At 44.6% G+C, this 25,325-nt stretch overlaps 2 protein-coding genes across 3 annotated transcripts in view; both read left to right on the plus strand.

Annotated features, from left to right (window-relative positions):
• The window catches only part of LOC128136077 (small conductance calcium-activated potassium channel protein 2-like), a 367,528-nt gene extending 364,655 nt beyond the window's left edge, over nucleotides 1–2,873 (plus strand). Inside the window, exon 6 of the transcript XR_008233248.1 lies at nucleotides 2,859–2,873. The gene's annotated coding sequence lies outside the window, so the exon portion shown is untranslated. The remainder of the gene's footprint in view (nucleotides 1–2,858) is intronic.
• Nucleotides 2,874–15,264: 12,391 nt separating this feature from the next.
• LOC128136072 (protein patched homolog 1-like) overlaps nucleotides 15,265–25,325 on the plus strand; it is a 97,401-nt gene continuing 87,340 nt past the window's right edge. Inside the window, exons 1-2 of one of the 2 annotated variants that reach the window (XM_052775158.1) lie at nucleotides 15,265–15,975; nucleotides 17,600–17,792. In XM_052775158.1, coding sequence (XP_052631118.1) covers nucleotides 15,772–15,975; nucleotides 17,600–17,792 — 397 coding nt within the window. In that variant the 5' untranslated portion in view covers nucleotides 15,265–15,771. Of the gene's footprint in view, nucleotides 15,976–17,599; nucleotides 17,793–25,325 lie in introns of those variants that run through there. The other variant, XM_052775159.1, reaches the window with a different exon arrangement.

The following is a 25,325-nucleotide window of genomic DNA, read 5'->3' on the forward strand; positions in this document are numbered from 1 at the left end:
TTTCATCAGGGTCAAAAGTATGATTAGCCCTTCTACTCTGCCCAACAGACATTGGAGCAGTGATTTTCCTGGATGGATGCTTTTTGGCTGTTGTTTTTCCTTGCAGTTCCTGTACCTGAGCTTCTAGTCTCCAGGTAGGTTCACCATCCCACCTCCTCATGTCCTCCCCCTGGTCACGCAGGAAGAATCACAGGCTTGCACGTGGTGTGCACCACCGGTACCCTTTCCCTTGAACAGAAAAAGGCTGACTCTTAATAGCCAAGGCCCTGGTTGGAGCGTGTGAGAAAGACCTACCCTTCTTGGCTTGCTCAGATATATTTTGGGTCAGTCTGTCCACAGCCAAGACACATGCCCACATGGAAGAAGCGAGATTATCTTCGTATTCTCAGAGTTGTCTGGCCAGTCCATCTATAGTTGGTGCCTCCATGTCTGTCCAGATCATTATCGCTAGGGTATTGGCATATGACATCAGTGCATTTCGTACAAACTTTTGCCACATGAACCAGATTTCATCCAGGTCTCTGGATGCCTGGTCGTTATCCAGGTTGTTATAGATCACCTCCACCATGGCTAATTCCCTCAGATACTGGATACCTCCCTCAATGTTGGTCCATTTGCTTCGGGAATTTGCAAGTTCTTCCTTGAGGGGATACCTGTCCTTCACACTTGACAGGAGTTGCCGCCAAAGACTGAGGACTCCTGCCTTTTTTCCAATCCCTTTGTCAATGGCCTTATCCTTAGCAAGGGATCCTAGCTGCCGGGCTTCCTTACCCTCTAATTCCAGACTACTGGCCCCAATATCCCAGCATTGGAGTAACCAGCTGAGACTTAGCTCACCTGGTTGACAGCTAAAATCTTTTCGCATATCTTGCAGCTCACTTAGGGATAAGGTTCAGGTGGTTTCTGTCTGATTTATGATTTCAGTCTCTTCCTCCTCCTGGTCATGCGACTGCTCTGCTGCAGAACAGGCTGCCTCTTCCGATTCTTTCTCCTGCTCCCTCTTAGGAGAAGCTACTTCATCCCTTACTAAATGAGCTGACTTCCGCTTCCATTGTTTCTTTTTAGTTATAGGGGCAACTGATATAGTGTCTGGATATCGTGGTTTAACCCCAACCAGCAACTAAGCACCACGCAGCCACTCTATCATTCCCCCTCCTCAGCTGGACAGGGGAGAGAAAATATAACAAAAGGCTCATGGGTCGAGATAAGGACAGGGAGAGATCACTTAACCAATTACCGTCACGGGCAAAACAGACTCAACTTGGGGAAAATTAACTTAATTTATTGCCAATCAAACCAGAGTAGGGTAATGAGAAATAAAACCAAATCTCAAAACAACTTCCCTGTACCCCTCCCTTCTTCCCGGGCACAACTTCACTCCCGGATTCTCTACCTACCCTCCCAGCGGCGCAGGGGAACGGGGAATGGGGGTTACGGTCAGTTCATCACGTTGTCTCTGCCGCTTCATCCTCTTCAGGGGCAGGACTCATCACACTCTTCCCCTGCTCCAGTGTGGGGTCCCTCCCACAGGAGACAGTCCTCCACGAACTTCTCCAACATGGGTCTTTCCCACGGACTGCAGTTCTTCATGAACTGCTCCAGCGTGGGTCCCCCGCGGGGTCACAAGTCCTGCCAGAAAACCTGCTCCAACGTGAGCTCCTCTCTCCACAGATCCGCAGGTCCTGCCAGGAGCCTGCTCCAGCGCAGGCTTCCCACGGGGTCACAGCCTCCTTAGGGCACCCACCTGCTCCAGCGTGGGGTCCTCCACAGGCTGCAGGTGGATATCTGCTCCACCGTGGACCTCCATGGGCTGCAGGGGGACAGCCTGCCTCACCATGGTCTTCACCACGGGCTGCAGGGGAATCTCTGCTCCAGCGCCTGGAGCACCTCCTCCCCCTCCTTCTTCACTGACCTTGGTGTCTGCAGGGTTGTTTCTCTTACATGTTCTCACTCCTCTCTCCGACTGCAGGTTCTGTTCTGCTGCAAGTATTTTTTCCTTCTTAAATATGTTATCACAGAGGTGCTACCACTATCGCTGATTGGCTCAGCCTTGGCCAGTGGCGGGTCCATCTTGGAGCTGGCTGGCATTGGCTCCATGGGACATAGGGGAAGCTTCTAGCAGCTTCTCACAGAAGCCACCCCTGTAACCCCCCCCGCTACCAAAACCTTGCCACGCAAACCCAATACACTGGTTTAGCCATAGTGTCTGTTGGTATGTTTTCCCTCTCTTCTCCCTGAAGTTGCTGCATAATATCGAGCAGTGTTTGGTAGATGCTGGCCAGGGCCCAGCACAGTGCGGTAAGTTGTACCTCTTTGGAACAGCTACGGCATTATTTTTTTTCAAACATTCTATCACGTCATCAGGATCCTGTAGTTGTTCGGGAGTGAAGTTCCAAGCCACTGGAGGTGAGAAGTTCTCTAGATACCTACTCATATTCTCCCACATGCCATGCCACCCATGACCATACTCTTGCGGAACCTGGGTCATATTCCTAAATTGTTTGTTAGCCTTAGACAAAATCGAAGCAATAATCCTAACAAATACCAATAGAAGTATTTTAACTACCCAAGGATGTTAAAGATACTGAGAAGTCATTGTAACAAGGGAGAAAACATCACAGAAGAAGGTAGCGAAGGTGCCATTCTGCATTTTCTCCACAAAAAACCTCAGAGGTAGAAGTATAATCGTTAATTGTCTCCATGTGATGGTACCCAAAGTACAGTAATGGCTTCAGTACAGAGCCCAAATACCAGATTAAGCTCAAGGTCAGTGTTTTAATAACAAATCACCCAGGCAAAACAGCACTAATCACTACAGAGCACAGCAAACTGAAAAAGCCAACACCCATCTTTAACAGTGTCGTGGTTTCAGCCCAGCCGGTATCAAAGGACCATTCAGCCGCTCCCTCACTCCTCCCCGCCCCTCTCCGGTGCAATGGGGAGGAGAATCAGAAAGGAGAAAAGAAAAAAAAACGGAATCTCATGGGCTGAGATAAGGACAATTTACTGGGACAACACAAAAAGAGAAGTTACAGCAACAACAACGGTACTAATAAAAGAATATACAAAACGAGTGATGTACAGTGCAACTGCTCACCACCCGGAACCCGATGCTCCACCACTTCCCACACCGAAAGCCGAGAGCGCACCCCCCAGCCCGCTCCCCATTTATATACTGAGCATGATGTCACATGGTATGGAATAGCTCCTTGGCTAGTTCAGGTCAGCTGTCCCGGCTGTGCCCCCCCTCCCAGGTTCCTGTGAAAATTAACTCTATCCCAGCTGAACCCAGGACAAACAGGTACAGCAAAAAAAAAGAGCTTGGTGCAGATCAGATAAACTAATATCAAGAACAGATGAATCAATGTCGTGACCCGCAACTGTTAACAGATATAAAACCCTTCTAAAATGCAGGGAAGGTACTACCTTGTGACCTTATTTAATGCCAAAGCCAATGTAAGGCAGGTATGTGGAGCATAGGGCTGAAGCAGACCTGTGCCCTTGCATGATGAAAACATGTGAGATGCAAAAAACTGAAAGGATAGACAAAACGAGCTTATTTTCCTGCAAGTTGGTTTTGTTCCCTGTTCTGCCACACTCAGCTCTCTCCTAGTCCCTAACAATTAAACTGAAGGGTATGCACTTCACTTCAGTGTTGCTTCTTTATTAAGGTAATCAGATGCTTATGCAGTGCAATCTTCTTGGTGGTGTTACATTTTAAAAGAAATCAAATCTGATTACAGCTGAAATATTAGGAATATAGAGTTGTGGTGTGTGACTATAGTAGATAAAGAACTTAAAGAATGTGCAGTACTGTACTTTTAGCTGATTATCGTTGGCTTATATTTTCTTTTAAGAAGCCAAGAAGATTTGCTTCTTGGAAACTCCCTACCTTTCCCATCTTGATAACAAACTGAAAGACCAATCATTGAAAAGGTTGGATTTCAAAAGAGAACATAGTATACATTTTTATGCAAACTAATATAGATAGTGATGAGAATCATACTGCGCAGAATCAGCTAAAAGAGGTCAAGAAGCGGACAAGTGAGGAAGACTATGAAAGACCACCAGAGGGCTTCTGAAGACCACCAGAGACCTTTGCTGCGCCTGCGTGAAGACACATATACATATGCTAATGATTTACTGGAAAGTTGATGATTATGTATAACATTTCCCAGAAACTTAATGAATATGTATAACAAGTGTGTATTTAATTGTATTGTTAGACGACAGGTGCACACGATAGGTGGAGCGATCCTCCATGTGCCCAGCGCTGCAATAAAGGAGTGCCTGCTTCTTAACTTCTCATTGCTGTTAAGGAGTTTTATTCCAGATTTCGGCAACAGTTTTGGCGACCCAGATGGGACCTTGCGAGTGAGACTGGACGAGATTGAGTGGTGATCGAACTCCAGCCGGCACCGAGGGATTCTCGGGGGGGAACCATCGCTCTTGACTCGCAAAGCTCCTCCCAACGTTCCCTGGAGAAAGGGTAAGGCACTTCTTCTTTGGAATTTGTTTGGATAGCCTGCCCGTAAGGCGCGGCGAAAGCTTCGCAGGGTTGGGGCTCAGAGGGTACCTGTTTGTGTAGAAGCCTAGGCGTCTGCCCGTAAGTCATAAGCGAAAGCTATTGCTGGGTTGGACATTTGTGTATTTGGGACAATTGTCATTTGCATTTGTTTGGTATTTGGTATTTGGTTTTTGGTTTTTGATATTTGGAACTTTGATAATTGATATTCGGTGCATTTGGTATTTGATATAAGTATAATGGCATTAGCCAAATTATTTAAGAGTAAGAGTATGGGAAATATAACTACTGATGAAAAGATACCGAAAACATCACCATTGGGATGTTTATTGGCACATTGGAGTGAATTACATGATGATTTACATAAAAGTCAAATGATTGAATATTGCAATCATTGGTGGCCTTTGTATGTTTTGGAAGATCAAGAAAAATGGCCAACAAATGGAACTTTAAGTTATAATACTATATTACAGTTAATGTTATTTTGTAGGAGAGAGGGTAAATGGAGTGAAGTGCCATATGTGGATCTGTTCTTTTATTTGAGGCAGAGAACGGATTGGCAAAAAGAATACAAGTTAATTAGTCGAGACAATTTGGTGATGACATTAACTTCAGAAAATAAGAAAACTAAGAGTTGTTGTTCAGCTTGTGATATTGGAAAGAGATACATTAAATGTACGGTACCAAAAGAAGATAAAATGGAACTAGAATTAGAAATAACCCCACCAAGGGAGGAGCAGGATCTCTCTCCCTCACATTCACGGGAAAGGAGTATTGAGTCAGGGAGAATAATTTATTGGATAGTACTGAAAAACAGATGGTAATAAAACTGGAAAAACACAAGCAGAGGCAACACTTATGAATGGAATGCTCTCTGGAACTTTGGAACAGAGTTTTCCTTCGGGAGATCCCCAGTGGGATCCAAATGACCCTGTACACAGGAGAAGGTTAACTCGATATCAAAAATAGGTATTGTATGAAATAAAACATGCAATGCCGAAAGCTTTGAATTGGTCTAAATTATATGAGATAAAGCAAGATAAAAATGAATCTCCCTCTGTGTTTTTGGAAAGATTGAAGGAAACCGCTAGAAAATATACTGATTTGAAATTGGAAACAGAAGCAGAACAACAACAATTGGCTTCGATTTTTATGGGGCAGTCAGCGCCTGATATAAGGCGAAAACTCCAAAAATTGGAGGGAGAGGATTCAAGAAATTTAAATAAAATGTTAGAAGCAGCATGGAAAGTCTATAATAATCGAGAAAAAGAAGAAGAGCAAAGAAAAGAAAAGAAAGAAAAGATTAGAGACAGTAGATTAATAGCTGTCTTAACAGGGAATGCAGCAAGAGGAAGAGGATGAGCTCGGGGAAGAGGAAGTTTTAGAAACTTTGGTAACCGGGAACCTAATGCACTTCTAGGAATGAATCAGTGTGCATATTGTAAGGAGGATGGATATTGGGAGAGGGATTGCCCTAAATTACAAACAAGTCAGCAAGAGGCTGCAAAAATGATGACTTTAAATGAATGAAGGGGACCGGAGGGGAACCCAGCTGAACCTCTGGTTACAATTAAGCTGGGAAATGATAAAGTTGAATTTTTAGTTGATACGGGAGCAGTATATTCTGTTTTGAATACTTATAAAGGGAAATTGGGAAATAAAACAGCTAACATAATTGGAGCGACTGGGAAACAGGAAAATAGACCATTCTTTCAACCCCTTGATTTAAAATTTGGAAATAAAGCAATTACACATGAATTTTTGTATGTGCCAGAATGTCCAATACCCCTGTTGGGTCGAGATTTGTTATCCAAATTGAATGCACAGATAGCTTTTGAGGGAGGAGAAATTCTTTTAAAGATACCAGAATCAAAGACAGGAGAAATATTGATGATACAAGAGAAGGTTAAGATTCAGGAGATGCCACAAGAAGTTGATGATGCTGTGATCCCTACAGTTTGGAACACAGAGATACCTGGAGAATCTAAAATGGCACAGCCTGTAAAAGTAGAACTGAAGGAAAATGTGAAACCAGTGAGATTAAAACAGTATCCAGTTAAACCTGAGGCTAGATTGGGAATCAAGAAATTAATTGATAAATTTTTGGAATATGGAATCTTAGAGGAGTGTGAATCTGAATATAATACTCCAATTTTACCAGTGAAAAAGCCATCAGGAGAATATAGATTAGTACAGGATCTAAGGGCAATAAATCAGATAGTGAAAGATATACATCCTGTAGTGGCCAATCCATATACACTTTTAACAGCTCTAGGGGAGAATCACCAGTGGTTTACAGTGCTTGATTTAAAAGATGCTTTCTTTTGTATACCCCTGGAAGAAGGAAGTCGAAAATTATTTGCTTTCGAGTGGGAAAATCCAAAAACAGGACGAAAAACACAATTGACATGGACAAGATTGCCGCAAGGATTCAAGAACAGTCCAACAATTTTTGGGAGCCAATTAGCAAAAGAACTTGAGATGTGGAAACGAGATGGTCCCAAACCTGGACATTTGCTCCTACAGTATGTAGACGACATATTGATAGCGACAGAAGAGACACCAGCGTGTATAAAGGTAACAATTGATCTTTTAAACTTTTTAGGGTTAAGCGGATACAAAGTCTCTAGAACTAAGGCCCAGATAGCAAAACAGACTGTGATATATCTGGGTTTTGAAATCTCACAAGGGCAAAGACAGTTAGGAACAGACCGCAAAGAAACAATTTGCAGTATCCCGGAGCCGAGAAATACCCACGAATTGAGAACCTTCTTGGGAATGACTGGGTGGTGTCGGCTATGGATAATGAACTATGGTCTGTTGGCTAAACCATTATATGAAGCTCTTAAAGGTCCACCATTTGAATGGGGTCCAGATCAGCAGAGAGCTTTCAAGAATCTAAAACAGGCCCTGATGACAGCACCAGCCCTGGGACTTCCGGATCTGACTAAAGACTTCCAGTTATTTGTACATGAGAAACAACACCTTGCACTGGGAGTGCTGACTCAGAAGATGGGAAGTTGGAAGCGACCGGTTGGATACTTTTCCAAACAATTGGACTTTGTAAGTAAAGGCTGGCCTGCTTGTTTGAGAGCAGTAGCAGCCACTGTGATGATAATACAGGAGGCCCGAAAATTGACTTTGGGAAGGATGATGGTGGTATATGTACCACATATGGTGATATCAGTGTTAGAGCAAAAGGGGGGCCATTGGCTCTCCCCAAGCAGAATGATGAAATATCAGGTAATTTTGATGGAGCAAGATGATGTACTTTTGAAAACCACTAATTTGACTAATCCTGCAGTCTTTTTGAGTTCTATACAGGAAGAAGGAAAACTGGAACATGATTGCCTGACTACCATTGAGTATGTATATTCCAGTCGAGAGGATCTGAAGGATGTACCTATGGACAATCCGGACTGGGAATTGTACACAGATGGTAGCAGTTTTGTTGAAAATGGAATCCGCTACGCAGGATATGCGGTAACAACTGAAAAATCAGTTATAGAAGCCAATGCTTTGCCAAGCACAACTTCAGCTCAGAAGGCGGAATTAGTGGCTTTGACAAGGGCTCTAGAATTGAGTGAAGAAAAGAAAGTGAATATTTGGACTGATTCGAAATATGCATTTGGTGTGGTCCATGTCCATGGGATTTTATGGAAGGAAAGAGGATTATTATCCTCTCAGGGGTCCAACATTAAATATAAAGAGGAGATTTTGCATTTATTACAAGCAGTTCGGAAACCAACTGCAGTAGCAATCATGCACTGTAAAGCACATCAATCAGGGAATACAAAAGAGATTGTAGGGAACAGATTAGCAGATAAATCAGCTAGAGAAGTAGCAAAAAGGAATGCCCTACAAATGGCATTAATTCCTACAAAAACTATTACATTACCAAAGGAACAAGGAGATTGTTGGTACAATTTCACTCTGACCAAACCAGTCTATGTGGTGTGCAATTGGCGATCTAATCCACCGATAGGAGAACTATCAGGCCTAACATTTAAATTCAAAATGAATACTGTAACTAGGCCTCTAGTGATGCTTGTTGCAGTAGTCACGCACAATGGCATAGATACCCTCTTCCCGCTAACTGACAAGGATGAAGTTATACCCTCTTTTACGGTGATACAAGGAGATAACATCACAATAAGATGTAGACTGATCACTGAATCTCACATTGAATCCACAAAAAGTTATGGGATTGGACCATATGGCCCTATTTTGTTGTGTAAAAATCAAAACCTAGACTGTTGGTTAAATTTGACTGCTGTATAATACTCTTATAAAGTCATGTGTGGGAAAAACAATACCAAATATTGGGGAGGATTTAAAATAGATGTTACAATATCTACTACCCAACCAATTGTTGTACTGAACCCAAAAATTTTTGAAATTGGACCATATGTGATCAGAAATACGGGCCTACAACAAATGTTGCTTAACCTGGCATGGTCTCTCAAACGGGTTGAATTGTCGATGCAGAACAATGTTTCAGACATTCGGCCAGCTTGCTCACCTTTCCTAAAGACTTCTTACGAGGGATGGACAACCTGGCTGCAAAAACGAACTCTTTCCATGAGAAGAACACGGAGAGACCTAACCGGTGTTTTGGGAACAGGATTGGGAGTTCTAAATAGCATCGACTCAGAAGTAATAATGAACAAGTTGGCTATTTCAATTAGTGATTTGGCTAAATTACAACAGCCTTTGCGATCTTCGTTATTGGCTTTGGGGACCAACCAGTGGCTGTTGTCCAATATATTACCAAAATGGGAAGAGGTAAATGTAAGGGACCACGAATTGATTACTGATGCACTTGGGGTGGTCCAAAATAACCTCTCTTTGGCTCTCAGTTGTATCCAGGCTCAAATATGGATGCAGTCGGTAGCCGCCTCAATTATAAGAGAAGGTGAAGAAGGCATTCTCCCTACTGAAATTCGGAAAATAATTTGGGACAGTGCCACTGATTTTGAGAAGGAACTCCAATCCTGGTGGAACCTGGTAAACTTTACTTATGATCCCATTACAAACACAGCTACAACTTTTGTACTTACTATATATAATGCTACCATATACCCAATTTATCCCATTATTGCGTTAGGGTTGAACCACAATGGAACTATACTCTATCCTTTTGAACATAGAGTATGGGCCTGAAAGGTGAATGAAAAATGGCAAACTGTTTATTTGGAATCTTGCATTGTACGGGAACAACAAGGATTTGTTTGTGAAGGTAATGCAATTGAGACACAAGATATTTGTTTAGATACTGAACAAAATATTTGCCATTTTGAGATTCATCCTAATGAAAACCCTGAAACAGTACTTATATATATTGGCAAAAGCTGTGTATGTTTGAGGACTGTTTGTGATTTTTTATCTGTAGACGAGGTAGTTGTAGAGACTAAAAATCATTCAAATTATTGTGTTTGCAATTTTACTAAGATTGTTGGACGTGACTTTTCCTATTCGGCCCCGGTCACGTCTCACCAACTTTTGCAATCTAATTACATGTTGATTCATGAATTATTACCTATACCCATCGGAATGAATCTCGCTTTGGTAAAACAGTTATTACAACACAAGGATCTGGTTGAGATTTTGGAAAAAATTAGGGAAAATGGACAGAAAACCTTAATAACTGTTCATCACAATGTGAAAGAAATACACCGAATTTTTGAAAGAGTGCAAAAAGATGCAGAACATAAATGGTGGGACACACTTTTCGGATGGTCACCTACTGCTACAGGCATCCTGAACAAGTTGTGTCACCCCATCGTGGTTCTTTTGATATTGGTTTTGATCAGTTTGACTCTGTCAGCAATATTATATATCCTAACCTGGAGAATGATGAATCGGCTAACACGTTTGACTCGTGAAACTTCTTTTAATCATATGATCGTCCAAGCTGTTGCAAAACAACAAAATGAACAAATAATCCCAGAGCCTCCTCCAACATATAGTAAGTGATCAGTAAAATTATAGTGAAAGTATTGAAATGATTTTCAAAACTTTCAAAGGGGGGAAATGTTACATTTTAAAAGAAATCAAATCTGATTACAGCTGAAATATTAGGAATATAGAGTTGTGGTGTGTGACTATAGTAGATAAAGAACTTAAAGAATGTGCAGTACTGTACTTTTAGCTGATTATCGTTGGCTTATATTTTCTTTTAAGAAGCCAAGAAGATTTGCTTCTTGGAAACTCCCTACCTTTCCCATCTTGATAACAAACTGAAAGACCAATCATTGAAAAGGTTGGATTTCAAAAGAGAACATAGTATACATTTTTATGCAAACTAATATAGATAGTGATGAGAATCATACTGCGCAGAATCAGCTAAAAGAGGTCAAGAAGCGGACAAGTGAGGAAGACTATGAAAGACCACCAGAGGGCTTCTGAAGACCACCAGAGACCTTTGCTGCGCCTGCGTGAAGACACATATACATATGCTAATGATTTACTGGAAAGTTGATGATTATGTATAACATTTCCCAGAAACTTAATGAATATGTATAACAAGTGTGTATTTAATTGTATCGTTAGACAAGACAGGTGCACACGATAGGTGGAGCGATCCTCCGTGTGCCCAGCGCTGCAATAAAGGAGTGCCTGCTTCTTAACTTCTCATTGCTGTTAAGGAGTTTTATTCCGGATTTCGGCAACAGTGGCATGGCCACAGGCAATGGGCAACCTGGAAAAATGTATTAAAGTAAAATCAGTGCTACCCATGATTAACCTCTGTTGAATTTGATCCCTCATCTGTCTGAGGGAAGTATGAAGCTCTGCAGCTCTTAGGGGTCATAATGCAGTACTTTTGAGAACAAAGGTGACCTAAGGAAGAGGCGGAGCCTTACAAAATGAAGTTATTTGTGTATGACCAAATCCCTGAGATTTTTGTATGCCAGCTCTGGCTGTCCAAGCATTGGGAGGACCAGGTATAAAGGATTTCAGATTGCGGCCACTCTACCCAAGGAGACACCACAGGCTTTCACCCACAGAGCAAGTCTGACATACAAAATCTGTGGGATCCTTGCAAGTTGTTGAAGTTAGAAAAAATCCCTTAGTGTGGAAGAGCAGTTCTGAGTACACAGCCAGCAGTGCTTATAGATGTAAATAAGAGCAGATTGATTAGGAAAAACATTATCGCTAGGAATGTAGCACCCAGGTATCAGCTATGAGGCAAACTGGGGGCAGCCACAGCTCTGACCACCCAAGTGGAGACTTTTACACTGACATTTCTTCCTTAAGGAAAAAAGCAAAAAACAAAAAAAAGGTGTGGTGAGCTGACCCACCCCCTTGCCATGTACACTGAATAAAAAAGGCCAATTAAATCCCTGCAGTAATTCATCTCTTGCGTATGCTAAAAAAAAAATAATAATCCCTCCAGACCACAGGGAGAAAGGGGAGATTAAGATAGCACTTGTTAAATTGAGTCTTCAGATTGAGTTTTGGAACCAAGAGCAAGAATTTCAGTGCACTGGTCTATTTTGTCAGCCTAGCAGGCAGGAGGCAGGCAGGGCATGTCTGAAGGCTCATAGCACTTGAAGACAGAGTCTTCTACGGTTTTGGAGGCTGAGCCAAAATACCTGTCCACCAGTCCTTTCATTCCCCATCTCTCAGCCCTGCCACCCCATCAGACCTGGTCAGGTTGAATGGGAACAGGAGCAATGGCACATTGGTTCCTAATGAGAAGCACAGTTATTTTCCCAAGCTGAAATTTGAATAGGAGGTGGTTGACTGCACCTTAGGTGTTTTCCAACTGAAACCAGCCTCTGGCTCCCTTTAGGTTTCTTTCTCTCATGTTTGTTTATGTACATGTGTGTGCTGCTCCCAGCAGTTTTCCTGGAGACAGCTCAATAAGGAGCACAAGGCCTGGCCTTCAAAGATGCAGATTTCCCTTGCAATCAAAAGACTACAGGGAAGTGTGGGAAAAAGTGGGGGGAAGTAGGGAAAGGGAGAGAAAAGGAAAGAGGATCCCCCACTGGTGACAGTGACCCTGGAAAAACCCTGTCAATGGGTGCCAGTATGTAATTTCACAAAAAGACTCTCTGCACTGGTGGTGAGGTGCATAGGCCGCTCCTATCACTGGGGCTTTGTGGCTCGCAGCTCTGCCGGGGGAGCCCGCTGCCGGTGCACCTCTGCAAAACAGCCCCCCAGCCCCCCCCTCCGAGAGAGGATGGCGCTGGCAATGCCCCGGGGCTCGGGGGCTTTGTACACGGCCGCAGCCTCGGGCGTTTGACGGATTGGATGGAAAGGTGCCCGGTGCCCGCGGGCTTGGCGGTCCCGGCGTGGTACGGGCCACAGTACCGGGAGAGACCTCCGAGCACGTCCCACGGCCGCCCCGGCAGCTCCGGCAATGCTGCCCGCAGCGCAGAAAGAGAAGGGGCAGCACCCCTCCGCGCCGCCCGGCGAGGTTGTTCCAGGCCCTTGCTCGCACGTTGAGTCTGATCCCATCTCGTCCCGTTCCCCCCTCCCTCGACTTTTTTTTTTTTTTCTTTTTTTTTTTTTAATGAACATACACCGGGCGCGCCTTAAAGCCGCACTCCTTCGCTGCCGCGCAGCAATTCCCCTTCTCGGAGGCAGCTTCCAAAGAACCTCCTCGGGCCAGGCGCGGAGCCGCGGCGGGCGAGTTTTTCTCTGTCCTCCGCGCGAGTGCGCTGGGATGTCTGCCCGGGCCGGAGCCGGGCGCGACGGGGCGCGGAGTGGAGCGTCCTCTGTGCTGTCCCCGCTTCCCACGGCTCCTCCGCAGTGAGCCGCGCTGGGGGCCAGTGCGCGCAGCTCCGAGGCTGGACGAGAATGCGCGCAGTTGTAACGGCAGCAATTAATGGCTGATTCACAATGAACAGAGATGGGGAGGAACAGTGCCAAAAAAGTAAACAATCATGTATAGTTTAAGAAGTGTTTAGCGTGGCCAGGCAGGCTGTGTTTCATGAATTTTTACACTAAAACATATTAAAATTGGCTATCCTCCGGTTTCAGTTTTAAAGAATGATCCCTAAGTTGAAACAGGCTAGCTACTGTGAGGTTTTAAATCCCTCAAGTTGTTGCAAATATTTTGATAAAGAAATTAAAATTTGATTATATAAAAGAGTTTGGTTTGATTAAGAAGTAGAAAATTGTGAAGCATAGGTATGGGAGTGTTAAGTTTGAAATGTAGTCATAGGAACTTAGGAACTTTAGAAAATGTACTACATGTAACCATAAGAATTCAAGTATTGTCTAAAATCATTTAACCACAGAAACTTTGACAAAGATTTGTTGATTTGTAGTGTTTTGTTTTAAGAAACTAAGGAAACCGTTATGGACACCAGTTTGCTGCTTGGAAACCCCTTACCCTTCCCACCTCGATCTAATTATCGAGGATTCCAATCAGTAGAGTTAAGTGAGATTAACCAATGATTGTTTTAACATAAGAATATTAATAAGATGATGTGACTGAAGGACCAATTATTAGAAAGGTTAAATTTAAGAATAGACATAGTATGCATTTTTATGTAAATTAATATAGATGATGGTGAGAATCGTACTGCGCAGAATCACCTAAGAGAGGTCAAGAAGCGGACAAGTGAGGAAGACTATGGAAGACCACCAGAGGGCTTCTGAAGACCACCAGAGACCTTCACTGCGCCTGCGTGAAGGACATTTACATATGCTGATGATTTATCGGAAAGTTAATGATTATGTATAACATTTTCCAGAAATTTAGTGAATATGTATAACAGGTGTGTATTTAACCTGCACAGTTAGACTAGACAGGTGCACACGATAGGTGGAGCGATCCCCCGTGTGCCCAGTGCTGCAATAAAGGAGTGCCTGCTTCTTAACTTCTCATTGCTGTTAAGGAGTTTTATTCCGGATTTCGGTAACAAAGTCATAAGCTTCCACTGTGTTTTTCTAAAAGTGGACAGGTTGTTTATATTGCAAGGAACTAAGTCACCTCTTTAGTTAAAAAATAAAGTCAGAGTGAGAAAAATCTGGCACTTCCTACCGCAGTATTCACGACCCTGTCATTATTTCTGCAAGCCTGGAAATTCAGCTTGGACCTCCCAGTATTTGTTGCAGCTTGAGGCCAAGGTACCCCTAAATGGATTTTCTTTTAAGGGCTTTAGAAATTGTTTAATGCTGCTTTCCTCCCGTTTCCCCCCTCTTTTTTAAAAGAAAAAAAAATCTATATATGGATCGCGAGAAAGTTCTGGGCATGTATTTGTCTAAAAGCATCCCGAACGAAAAAAAATCTTGAAAAGAAAATGAAGAAGAAAGGAGGGGAGACATTCCTTAATGGAAGTATTGCATGCAAAGAAGGATGGATCTCTTTAAGGCTCCCCCTGAAGCTGGCGATGCACAAGGGTTGCCTGCCTGGGTGGTCTCTCTACTTTGATGAGCTGTTGCTAAGCAGCTAAAAATAGTCATGTTTGCTGAGTAATTTCTACCCTCCTCCAGACAATCCGCCTGGTAGAAACCTAAGCCATCTGACAGCCCCAGGGGTGGGCTTTCAGCTCTTTTTTTCCTCCCTTTCTCTCTCTCCCTTCCCCTTCCGCCCCTCCTCTTTATCCAAATGGAGAGAGTCCTTTTTTTTCTTCTTCACCTCATCTTTTGAGCTGAGGGGCTCCAGCTCGGTCCTGCCGCACACACGCCGGGGAAGAGCGGCAGGCAGCCGCCTGCCCGTCGCCGCGGGGCAGAGCGCGGAGCCTCGCCGGCCCCGCGGCTCGCGGGTAGCACCCCGGCGCTGAGGCAGTATGGTGCAGCGCGGCGAGACAGCGCAGCAGCAGCCGCAGCCCGTCGTGCCGCTGCTGCGCCGCCGCCGCTGAGCGCCGCCGCAGACAGCGGCTTCCCGGAGGCAGCGGCGGCAGGAGGAAGCGTTTTCAACGGGAGCGGAGGAAAGCGCGGCGGCAACCGGGACGGGGGCGGGGGGGCAGGAGTCGCGCCTGCCCGCCCACCCACCCTCCCTGGGTGTGGGGAGCAGCCGCCAGCACCTCGGGGACCGCACGCGATGTGGCAATGGGAGGCGCGGGGTGCGACTCGGCAGGAGCGGCCCCGGCGGCAGCCACCGCCCAACGCTCCGCGTGAAGCGGCAGCGCAGCGGCGGCAGCAGCAGCAGCCCGCGGTCTGCAGCGCCGCCGGCCCCCCGCGGGCCCCGCCGCGCTCCGCGGGCCACTACCGGGCTTCGGGCCCCGCAGCAGCGGCGGCAGCAGTAACACCAAAGGCAACTCCCTCACCCCGCCGGCAGCGGCGGCAACATGGCCTCAGCCGTTAACGAGTTGGAGCCGGAGGCGAGCAGCGGTGCGGGGGGCGGTGGCGGCCACCCAGCCCGGGCGGCGAGGGGCGATAGCGGGAGGCGGCGAAGGACCGGAGGGAACCAGCGCGCCGCAGCGCCCGACCGGGAGTATCTGCAGCGACCAAGCTATTACGATGCGGCTTTCGCCTTGGAGCAGATCTCAAAGGTGCATTCAATCTCTCAGACTTTTTTCAGAGATATAGATACGTGCTAGCACTCTTATTATGGGGGAGGGGTTTTCTCGTGGGGGGTGGAAGGAGGACATGGAAATGAAACAGCCACCAATAAAATGCTGGGAAAAAGAGAGGGACGTCTGTGACTTTAGTGCGGGAGAGAGCGCTCTCCTTCCTTTCCTTCTTGCATATGCTTTCCCTGGTGCGTGTTTGTGCTGCGGAGCGCTCCTCTAGTTAAATTTCCTGGAGGCAGTTTCACCTCCCTCCCGACCTCCCCCGGGTAGTTTGTGGCCCGCTCTCGCTTTTCCTCCGCTTCCTTTGCTTCTCTCTATTCCCTTGTAGCACTCCGCAACTTCATTAACACCGGTCTCTAACCGGAAAAGGGGAGAAAATGAGCGGCTGCTTTCTTGGCAAAAAGTTGTGCTTTTGCGAAGTTCTCCACCGAGTGACGAAAACGCGACTACCCTCAGAGAGGGGTTCTCATAGCAGAGAAAGTTTGTAACGTTTAACCCAGTGTTCGGAGGAAAAGTGAAACTTGTAAATAAATTACTACCTTAAATCTTCTGAGCCGGTCGTACTGAATCCCCCCGGTTCACTGGCTTTATTGTTAGCGTGGAAACGCCGGAGGTGCAGGAGCGCGCTGGAAGCCCGACTCGGGGAGGGGAAGGGGAACGGTCCCAACCGCTAACGTCTGCGAACCAAAGAATGTTCAAAATAAACAACCTCGAGAGACAATGCCTTTCTGCAAAGAGCATTTCATTTCATGGAGCGGATTTCTAGACTTTGTAAAAAGGGGAAAGGCAAAAAAAATCCATGTGGCTGCCCTCTTCCGTTCACAAATATTGTCGTAATTTACAGATGGCTGCTCTGCTTCCTAATTAAGATCGCACAGTGTCTCCAAACTCTATGGAAATTAATTTCTTATGATCTTACAGCACTGCTCACCACGTGGATCATGCATTTACTACAAAGTTGTGCTAAGGGCTGGGAATGGGAGAAATGGCAACAAATTCCTACAAAGTAGTTTTCCTTCACCATCAATATCCCCACCACTCCCTGCCATCAGCCCTTTAGAGGTCTAATGAGAACAGGAAAGGGGACTTTTTTTTTCTTGACATGCCTGTTGAGATTCATTGACATAGGTTATTTATCCCCTAGAGCCATGAATCTTGCCAGCATGAATGAGTGTGTTGCAACCTGAACTGGTAGGGGTGACTTGAGTGCAAGACAGTATGGGCAGCTTAGGCAGGGAGCAGGCACACATACACAGTCTTGTTTATATGGATTTCAAGCAGTGATGGAATCCCAAACCTGTGTGGTGGTTTAGCAATAGAATGGTTACCAGCAGGTATGCATCTTGGCCTACAGGAATATTTAATGGTGGTTGCAAGCTGCTCAGCTGAGCCATGGGGTGAAGGTCCTTCACGAAGGACAGCATTACTGTCCTTACTCCAAGGGACACTGTGAGGATATGAGCATTTATGTATAAATAACTGTTCTGCTTCTGTTAGTGCTTGGAGGGGGGCTTTCCCCATATGCCCTCTTGGAATAAGTGTGCCTTGCCTTTGTCAGTGTCTGCCCCAGCCTTTTAACTACTAACCTTTCCTTGCCTTGTAGGGGAAAGCTACTGGAAGAAAAGCACCACTGTGGCTGAGAGCAAAGTTTCAGAGACTGTTATTTAAACTGGGCTGTTACATTCAAAAAAACTGTGGAAAGTTTTTGGTTGTTGGCCTTCTCATATTTGGGGCTTTTGCTGTAGGATTAAGGGCAGCAAATCTTGAAACCAACGTGGAGGAGCTGTGGGTGGAAGGTAAGTCCGAGATCCCCTTTTTTCTGATGCCATCCCTCCCCACATTGCCCCTTCCACCTCAGAAGCTGGATAAAAAGAGCTTGAGACTCTGAGTGTGTGCATGCATGTGTGTGTGTCTATACATATGTATATAATAGACCTTCTTCAGGCTGAGGAGGGCCTGCTGACTGTTTGGGGGCTGGGCTGGCAGCCAGGGGAAGCCTACAAAGCGCTGGCTGTGCCCAGCGCTGTGGTGTTTTGCGGGGCTCTGTGAGGCTGGTGAACACGAGAGAGTGTGTATAGGTTGGGAAGGGGTGGGCAGCAGGGCACGTGGCTCCAGGCGGCGCGTACCACTTCACCACCCACGGAGGGCTGCAGGACAGTGGGCTGTGCACTCTGGGTGAGTGCCTGGCCTTGTTGCGCCCAGCCATATCGCTTGTCCACACTCCAACCCCTTTCTCCAGACAGGAGGGCTGCTGGCAGCGGTGTCTTTCTGGCCCCACTGCCAGAGACGGGAGGCTGCACTGCAAGGAGGCCTCCCCTTCACCATTTTGGGAGTGCATGTGCTCGTGGCAGGCCATGAGGAGCATGGCCTAGAGGGGTGTGTGCCTGTGTGTGGTCCTGGGTTTTTTGACAGCTTTCAACTGTGGGGGAGAAACATTTGTTTTAAGGTTAAAAAAAAAAAAAAAAAAAAGACTGCTGAAGTGAAGCCTGGCCTGGCCAGCCCAGAGGCTGTGGCTGGGCAGCTGGGTGTGGGGTGGCCGTGGGCACTGCCCTAGGCCAGAGGGGAATATGTCCTCCAAAACCAGCCAAAACGCTCACCCGTGTTGCCTTTGTGTTGGTAAGCACCAGCGTCGGAAGGTTGCTTTGGTAAAGGAGAAAAAATTGTATTGGGAGGCTAGGGGTTTGTGTGCTTCCTTTAGAAATAGCCCCACCCCAGCATGCAGGCGGGGGAATGTGGAGTGGCTGCTTCCCTTGAGGGCCTGGACACAGTCAGCATCACAGCCCTCCTGCCCAGGGGCCTACTCAGGGTTGCTCTAGTCTGAGGCATCTACTCCAGGTTGTAATTTTTTCTTTTCAGGGAGAAAATATTATTTACTTAGCATCAGATTTCCCCTTTAGCTGTGTTGATGTAAAACCAGACTGACTTTGTTGACAGTGGTAGTTACTCTGGATTTATGTCAAAGTAGCTTGCAGCAGAATTTGGCTTATAAAAGTTAATACAGAAAACTGCATAAGTAATCATTAGTAAATACCTCTGTGTGTGTTGAGAATTTAGTGCTAAGTGCAAACAAAGTTACCAGCTATCGTAAAGATGGTCTGTCTTGCCTGGCTAGCTCAGTCTGTAGTGCATAGGACTCAATCTCAGGGTTGTGGGTTCAAGCCCCATGTTGGGTGCCAAAAAGGACTGGTGGGTTGACCCTGACTGGAGGCCAGGTGCCCACCAAAGCCACTCTGTCACTCCCCCTCTTCAACTGGACAGGGGAGAGAAAATATAACAAAAGGCTCATTTAATAAAGCAAAAGCAAAGATCACGTGCGAAAGCAAAGGAAAACAAAAGATTTTATTCTCTACTTCCCATCAGCAGGCGATGTCTGGCCACTTCCTGGGAAGCAGGGCTTCAGTACTCATAGCGGTTGCTCTGGAAGACAAATGTAAATAACGAATGCCCCCATTTCTTCCTCCCTTTACTTAGCTTTTATTGCTGAGCTGACTTCATATGGTATGGAATATCTCTTTGGTCAGTTTGGGTCAGCTGTCCTGGCTATGTCCCCTCCCAAGATCTTGCCCAGCCCCAGCCTGCCAGTGAGGGGGTGGGAAATGTTGGAGAGACAGCCTTGATGCTGTGGGAACACTGCTCAGCAGTAGCCAAAACACTGGTGTGTTATCAATACCTTTCTAGCTACCAATACAGAGCACAGCACTACAAGGGCTGCTATGGGGAGAATTAACTCCATCTCAGCCAGACCCAATACATATGTGGATGAGTTATAGCATATAGGACCAGATTTTATCTTTGCAGATGACAGCCATATTGGTGTCAGGATGAAGTTCATGGATCATTTAGTGAGTATTGTTCTTTCTATTTTGAAAAATAATGTGCTACTAATTGAACTTTTTTGGTACATGTAGTTGAGGAGCCCAAAATACAATGAAATCAGCCCCCACAGCCCAGAAAAATAGAGCAGGCACTGCAGGATCCCACCCATAGGCAGAGATGTACATTCAGAATCTGTTCTGGTCATTAGGTGCTGTGCACCTTAATTACTAATGCAAACAGTTGTGAACATTTTTTTTTCCTCGACATTTTTTTCTTAATTCCTTGTGAGATTGTTGTGGCAAAGTTTCTTTTGTCAATTTTTGCTATTACTTTTTTGTCTCTGCCTTTTTATAAGTGTTTGTTAAATAATGTTTGATTGCAGTCCCATCTAGCGCTCGTCCCTGAGGTTTATTATCCTGATATTACTGGGGTTCACTTACTAGGAAGGGTAGTCCCATCTTATGCCACCTGCTTCTCCGGACAGTTTAATAAAAGAAACTGCTTGCTGACAACACCTGTGTGACTGGCCCAGCAGTAAAAATGCAGTTCTCAAGGAAAAATCACAGAATGGTTAAGGTTGGAAGGGATCTCTGCAGGTCATATGGTCCAACTACCCCTGCTCAAGCAGGGCCACCTAGAGCCAGTTGCCCATGACCATGTCCAGATGACTTTTGAATATCTCCAAGAAGGGAGATTCCACAAACTCTCTGGGCAACCTGTTCCAGTGCTCAGTCACCCTCACAGTGAAAACGGGGTTTTCTTTATGTTCAGACAGAACCTCCTGTGTTTCCGTTTGTGCTCATTGCCTCTTCTCCTGTCACTGGGCACCACTGAAAAGAGCCTGGCTCTGTCGTCTTTGCACCCTCTCTTCAGGTATTTATATACATTGATGAGATCCCCTCCTGAGCCTTCTCTTCTCCAGGCTAAACAGTCCCATCTCTCTCGGTCTTTCCTCATACGTGAGATGCTCCAGTCAATCCCTTAATCATCTTCATGGCCCTTTGCTGAACTCTCTCCAGTATGTCCATGTCTCTTGTACTGGGGAGCCCAGAACTGGACACAGTACTCCAGGTGTGGCCTCACCAGTGCTGAATAAAGGGGAAGGGTTGCCTCCATTGACCTGCAGTTGGAACCTGCTGTGTACAACACAGGGCAATCCATGATCTCCTACAGAGGTCACCCCTGCAGCACACCCCACCACCCCCCTCACCAAACCCCTGCCAATTATTTTGATGCAGCTATTACATTCTAAATCACTGATAGGTCTCTGTCAAGTTCCATCTTGACAGATATCCACATCACTGCTCAGGGTTGATGCTCATTGCTGAAAAGCTCATGCATCAAAAGAATAACTTAAGTATTTAAAATTCCTCTTTCATCTTTAAGAGTTTTAACTCAGTGAAACTCTAGTTTAGTCTAGAACAGTGCGACTGTTTTTCAGTCACTGAGAAGGTAAAGGGTGAAACCTGAACTCATTGAAAGCAGTGGCAGAACTTGGAATTACTTTAGTGTAGCCAGGCTTTCACCCAGCATTTGTACAAAACTGTACCAGACTAATACATGACAAGTGCCCCCACTCTGCCTATTATGGGAAGGGCAAGAGGAGGATCTTGTTCTGTAGGACTGGCACTCCCCCAAGTTGTAAGAACACAGTTCCTTTTGCCTTTCAAACTTCAGAGGAGTTGAATTTACTCGAGGCTCCAGAAAATTAATCTTCATTATTATTTCCAAACTTATCACGCTGTGGCTAATGTCTGTGCCACAATGTGCACTATAAATCTGTGTTTGGAAGGGTCTGTTTCCTTTTCTGTTGGAACAGAACATGTATGCTTAGACAGGGCACTGCCCTGGTTGCACCATTCCTTTCTTCCTTTCTCCTGAGCTTTGAGTGAATGCCTGCACCCTGGGGATTTTGCTGGTTATGAACAGATTGAGATGGGCATTTTTGTAGTACCAGAGAGCTTGGAGATTTTGGTGCATAAATCCAGGAGTGAAACAGAACAGTTGAAAGCCACATTACTTTCTTGTTCCCTATGCCACTGCTGTTGAGCAGGAACAGAGGGAATGTAGGTAAGCAGTAGGGCTGGCTCAGCAGTAGGGCAGGCTGCTGCTGGAGTTGTGGCACCATGTGGAGATATTGATGAGTGGTTTGAGGTCTGCTAGTTCCTATTACTTGTTAAGTGGACTCTTTTGTAGAGAATAGGCCTTCCTTTCTCATTATTCCTCAGCAGACACTGGGTTCAGACAAGAGTGAACTCTAAAAGCCATGGACACTCAAACTTACTTTTAACAGAGAATGCATTAAGGAAAACTCCTCATCCGGACTCCATCTATTTTCATGATTTATTTTTTCTGTGGGAAGGGATGGTCCAACAACTGTTACTAAATAGTATTTGTGGTGGCTCCTCAGAAAGGTAGTAATATGCAGAGTGTATGCACGTGTCCTGGTTTCGGCTGGGATAGAGTTAATTTTCTTTCTAGTAGCTGGTATAGTGTTATGTTTTGGGTTCAGTATGAGAAGAATGTCATAACACACTGATGTTTTCAGTTGTTGCTAAGTAGTGTTTAGTCTCAAGTCAAGGATTTTTCAGCTTCTGATGCCCAGCCAGCAAGAAGGCTGGAGGGGCACAAGAAGTTGGGAGGGCACACAGCCAGGGCAGCTGACCCAAAGTGGCCAACAGGGTATTCCATACCATGTGACATCATGCCTAGTATATTAACTGGGGGGCAGATCACCGCTCGGGACCTAACTGGGCATCGGTCAGTGAGTGGTGAGCAATTGCATTGTTCATCACTTGTTTTGTATATTCCAGTTCTTTTATTATTATTGTCATTTTATCATTGTTGTTATTATCATTATTAGTTTCTTCTTTTCTGTTCTATTAAACTGTTCTTATCTCAACCCACAAGTTTTACTTTTTTTTCCCCCGATTCTCTCCCCCATCCCACAGGGTGGGGGGAAGTGAGTGAGCAGCTGCGTGGTGCCTAGTTGCTGGCTGGGGTTAAACCACGACAGCATGTAACAGTTTTTGACCACTCAACAAATTTAAAGGATATTACATGCAAGTGAATGTTTCAGTTATGTATAACTGTTAGGAGGCTCCAAATTATGACAGCTTCCAGGTGTATAAACTGACTGATTGCTTTGTTTAGATTATGCTCCACAGCAGATGCTTAGATTAGTGCTGGCTGGAGAAAGCTATGGGAGATTTGTCTGGTTTCCACAATGCCATGTTTATATTTCATTTGGATTTCTCCTTCAAAGATGACCTCCCTATGACCTGTTGGAATTGTGTCACTGGGATGCTAATTTTACCGTGTCTGTGACTGCTTTCCTTTTGGTGTCTAATGGAATATGTTCTCATCTTGATACTCGTGGATTTTTATGCATGACTCTCGTTAACATAACAGTGAATTATGCACTTCAACCTATGAGCAGTCAGGTAAAACTGTGCTTGCAAAGTTTTCTGCCCCACAGCTAGCTATTTAAGAATATTCTGATTGGTTAAAATACTGTTTTGGTTATAGACCTTGCAGTACTGTTCTTTGTCAGGCTTTTTCCCCTGTGTATAGAATTAAGTTCAGTCTTCCAGCCTTTGCACAGTGTTTTTTCTCTCCAAAGATGATGATGTGGCTATACATGGTCCTAGTTGCTCTTTTTGGAGTTCAGTAGGAGCTAAAGTGCAGAATTTTACTGAGCAGTTCATTATTCTTTGTCTACCCCATGTGTCTACCCTACAGTTGTATATATTTTCTTAATCTTCCTTATTTATCTTCAGTATGCCTTTGCTTCTCTTCATTTCTCTAATCACTCCAGTTTTGTACTATGTAGGAAGTCTTTCCCTATTTGTGATTGTTAGTAACTCTATCTGGGAAAACTTGAAGAAGCCAGTAAAATTCCTTAATGGCTAAGTGACAGTTCTACAGTAAGGAGTGTAGTCTCCTGTCAGAGTTTAGAAAGATATAGATACACAACATCCGCTATTACTGGTAGAAACTATGAGTTTCTACTGTTGATGCTTTACTGAGGGAGCAGATTTCTGAGATGGTGCCTCACAAGAGAAAACTCAGTGCTATGGAGTATGATTTGGAGTCTCCATCCTTGGAGATATTAAAAACCTGACTGGACACAGTCCTGGACAACCCGCTCTAGCTGATCCTGCTTGAGCATGGGGGTTGGACTAGATGATCTCACGAGGTCCCTTCCAACCTAAATGATTCTGTGATTTCTGTGTACTGAAAATGCATAGTATCTTATAATAGCCACTTTATTTCTCTGCCCATGAATCAAGAGGGAGAACAAGAAAATGTTTGGCTCCTGTTTTGCATGATCTGTGCTATTTATTTTTCTATTTACAGTATGCTAAATATGAACAATGAATGCCAGATGTTCATCCTTGTTGTTCATCCAGTGATGTTGGCTTGTAATTTGACCCATTGTGTATTGTAGGGTCTTACTAGGAATAGGTGGAATGGAATTACAAGGAATAACTTTGAATTCAGAATTTAAAAAAAAAAAGTTCTTATTCTTCTTAGCTGTATAAACTTATTTTTTTTCTTTAACAGGAAGGTTTGATAACCATAAATACAATTTACTTGCCTTTTTTTTCCTGTTATTTTTATTCAGCATCACCTCAGTTGCTGTAAACATCCTGAATTTGCAAAAATAGCAGTTTTCTGAGGTAAAAAGCCCTTTATAGAAACTGCTGACCATATATATATTTTCATGTATGGGAAGATTTTAATTTTGTTGTTTAGAATTAATGTCTTGGCTTTAACTTCTGCATGGTTTAGTGGGCATGGATGATGGTTGGACTCGATGATCTTGAAGGTCTTTTCCAACCTAAATGTTTCTATGATTCTATGAGAGGAAATGGCCTCAAGTTGCGGCAGGGGAGGTTTAGATTGGATATTAGGAAAAATTTCTTCACTGAAAGGGTTGTCAGGCATTGGAACAGGCTGCCCAGGGAAGTGGTTGAGTCACCATCCCTGGAGGTATTAAAAAAGCGCGTAGACAAGGCACTTCAGAACATGGTTTAGTGGGCATGGTTGATGGTTGGACTTGATCTTAAAAGTCTTTTCCAACCTAAATGATTCTATGATTCTATGCTTCTATGATTGTTTATTTTGAAAACTTAGTTGTTGCAGTCCTTGAGCAAAATATGAAGTAAGGGAATGAGGAAAAACATAACCTGACTCCTTCTACAAAGATGCTGTTCCTTTAGAGAATTGTACAGAACTTCATTCCAGTTTCAAATATGCAAGTCTTCATTGTATATTTGAAACATCTGTATATTGCTCATGCGCAAGAAAAAGCTGATATTTTAAGGCACATGTGCATTGTTGTGCACCCATATACCTGAAGCTGGAACTGAGCCCTTGAACTATAATATGGTCTTCATTTATTAACAATAAGATAGATTAAAAGAAACAGCCTTCTCTTGTTTACTAGTCCAATGCATTTCTACTTTTCAGTCAGTAACTGAAAGCTAAGTGCAACAAAGTAGAAATGA

Source organism: Harpia harpyja, chromosome W, assembly GCF_026419915.1.
Source record: "Harpia harpyja isolate bHarHar1 chromosome W, bHarHar1 primary haplotype, whole genome shotgun sequence".
In the NCBI taxonomy this organism is placed as follows: domain Eukaryota; kingdom Metazoa; phylum Chordata; class Aves; order Accipitriformes; family Accipitridae; genus Harpia; species Harpia harpyja.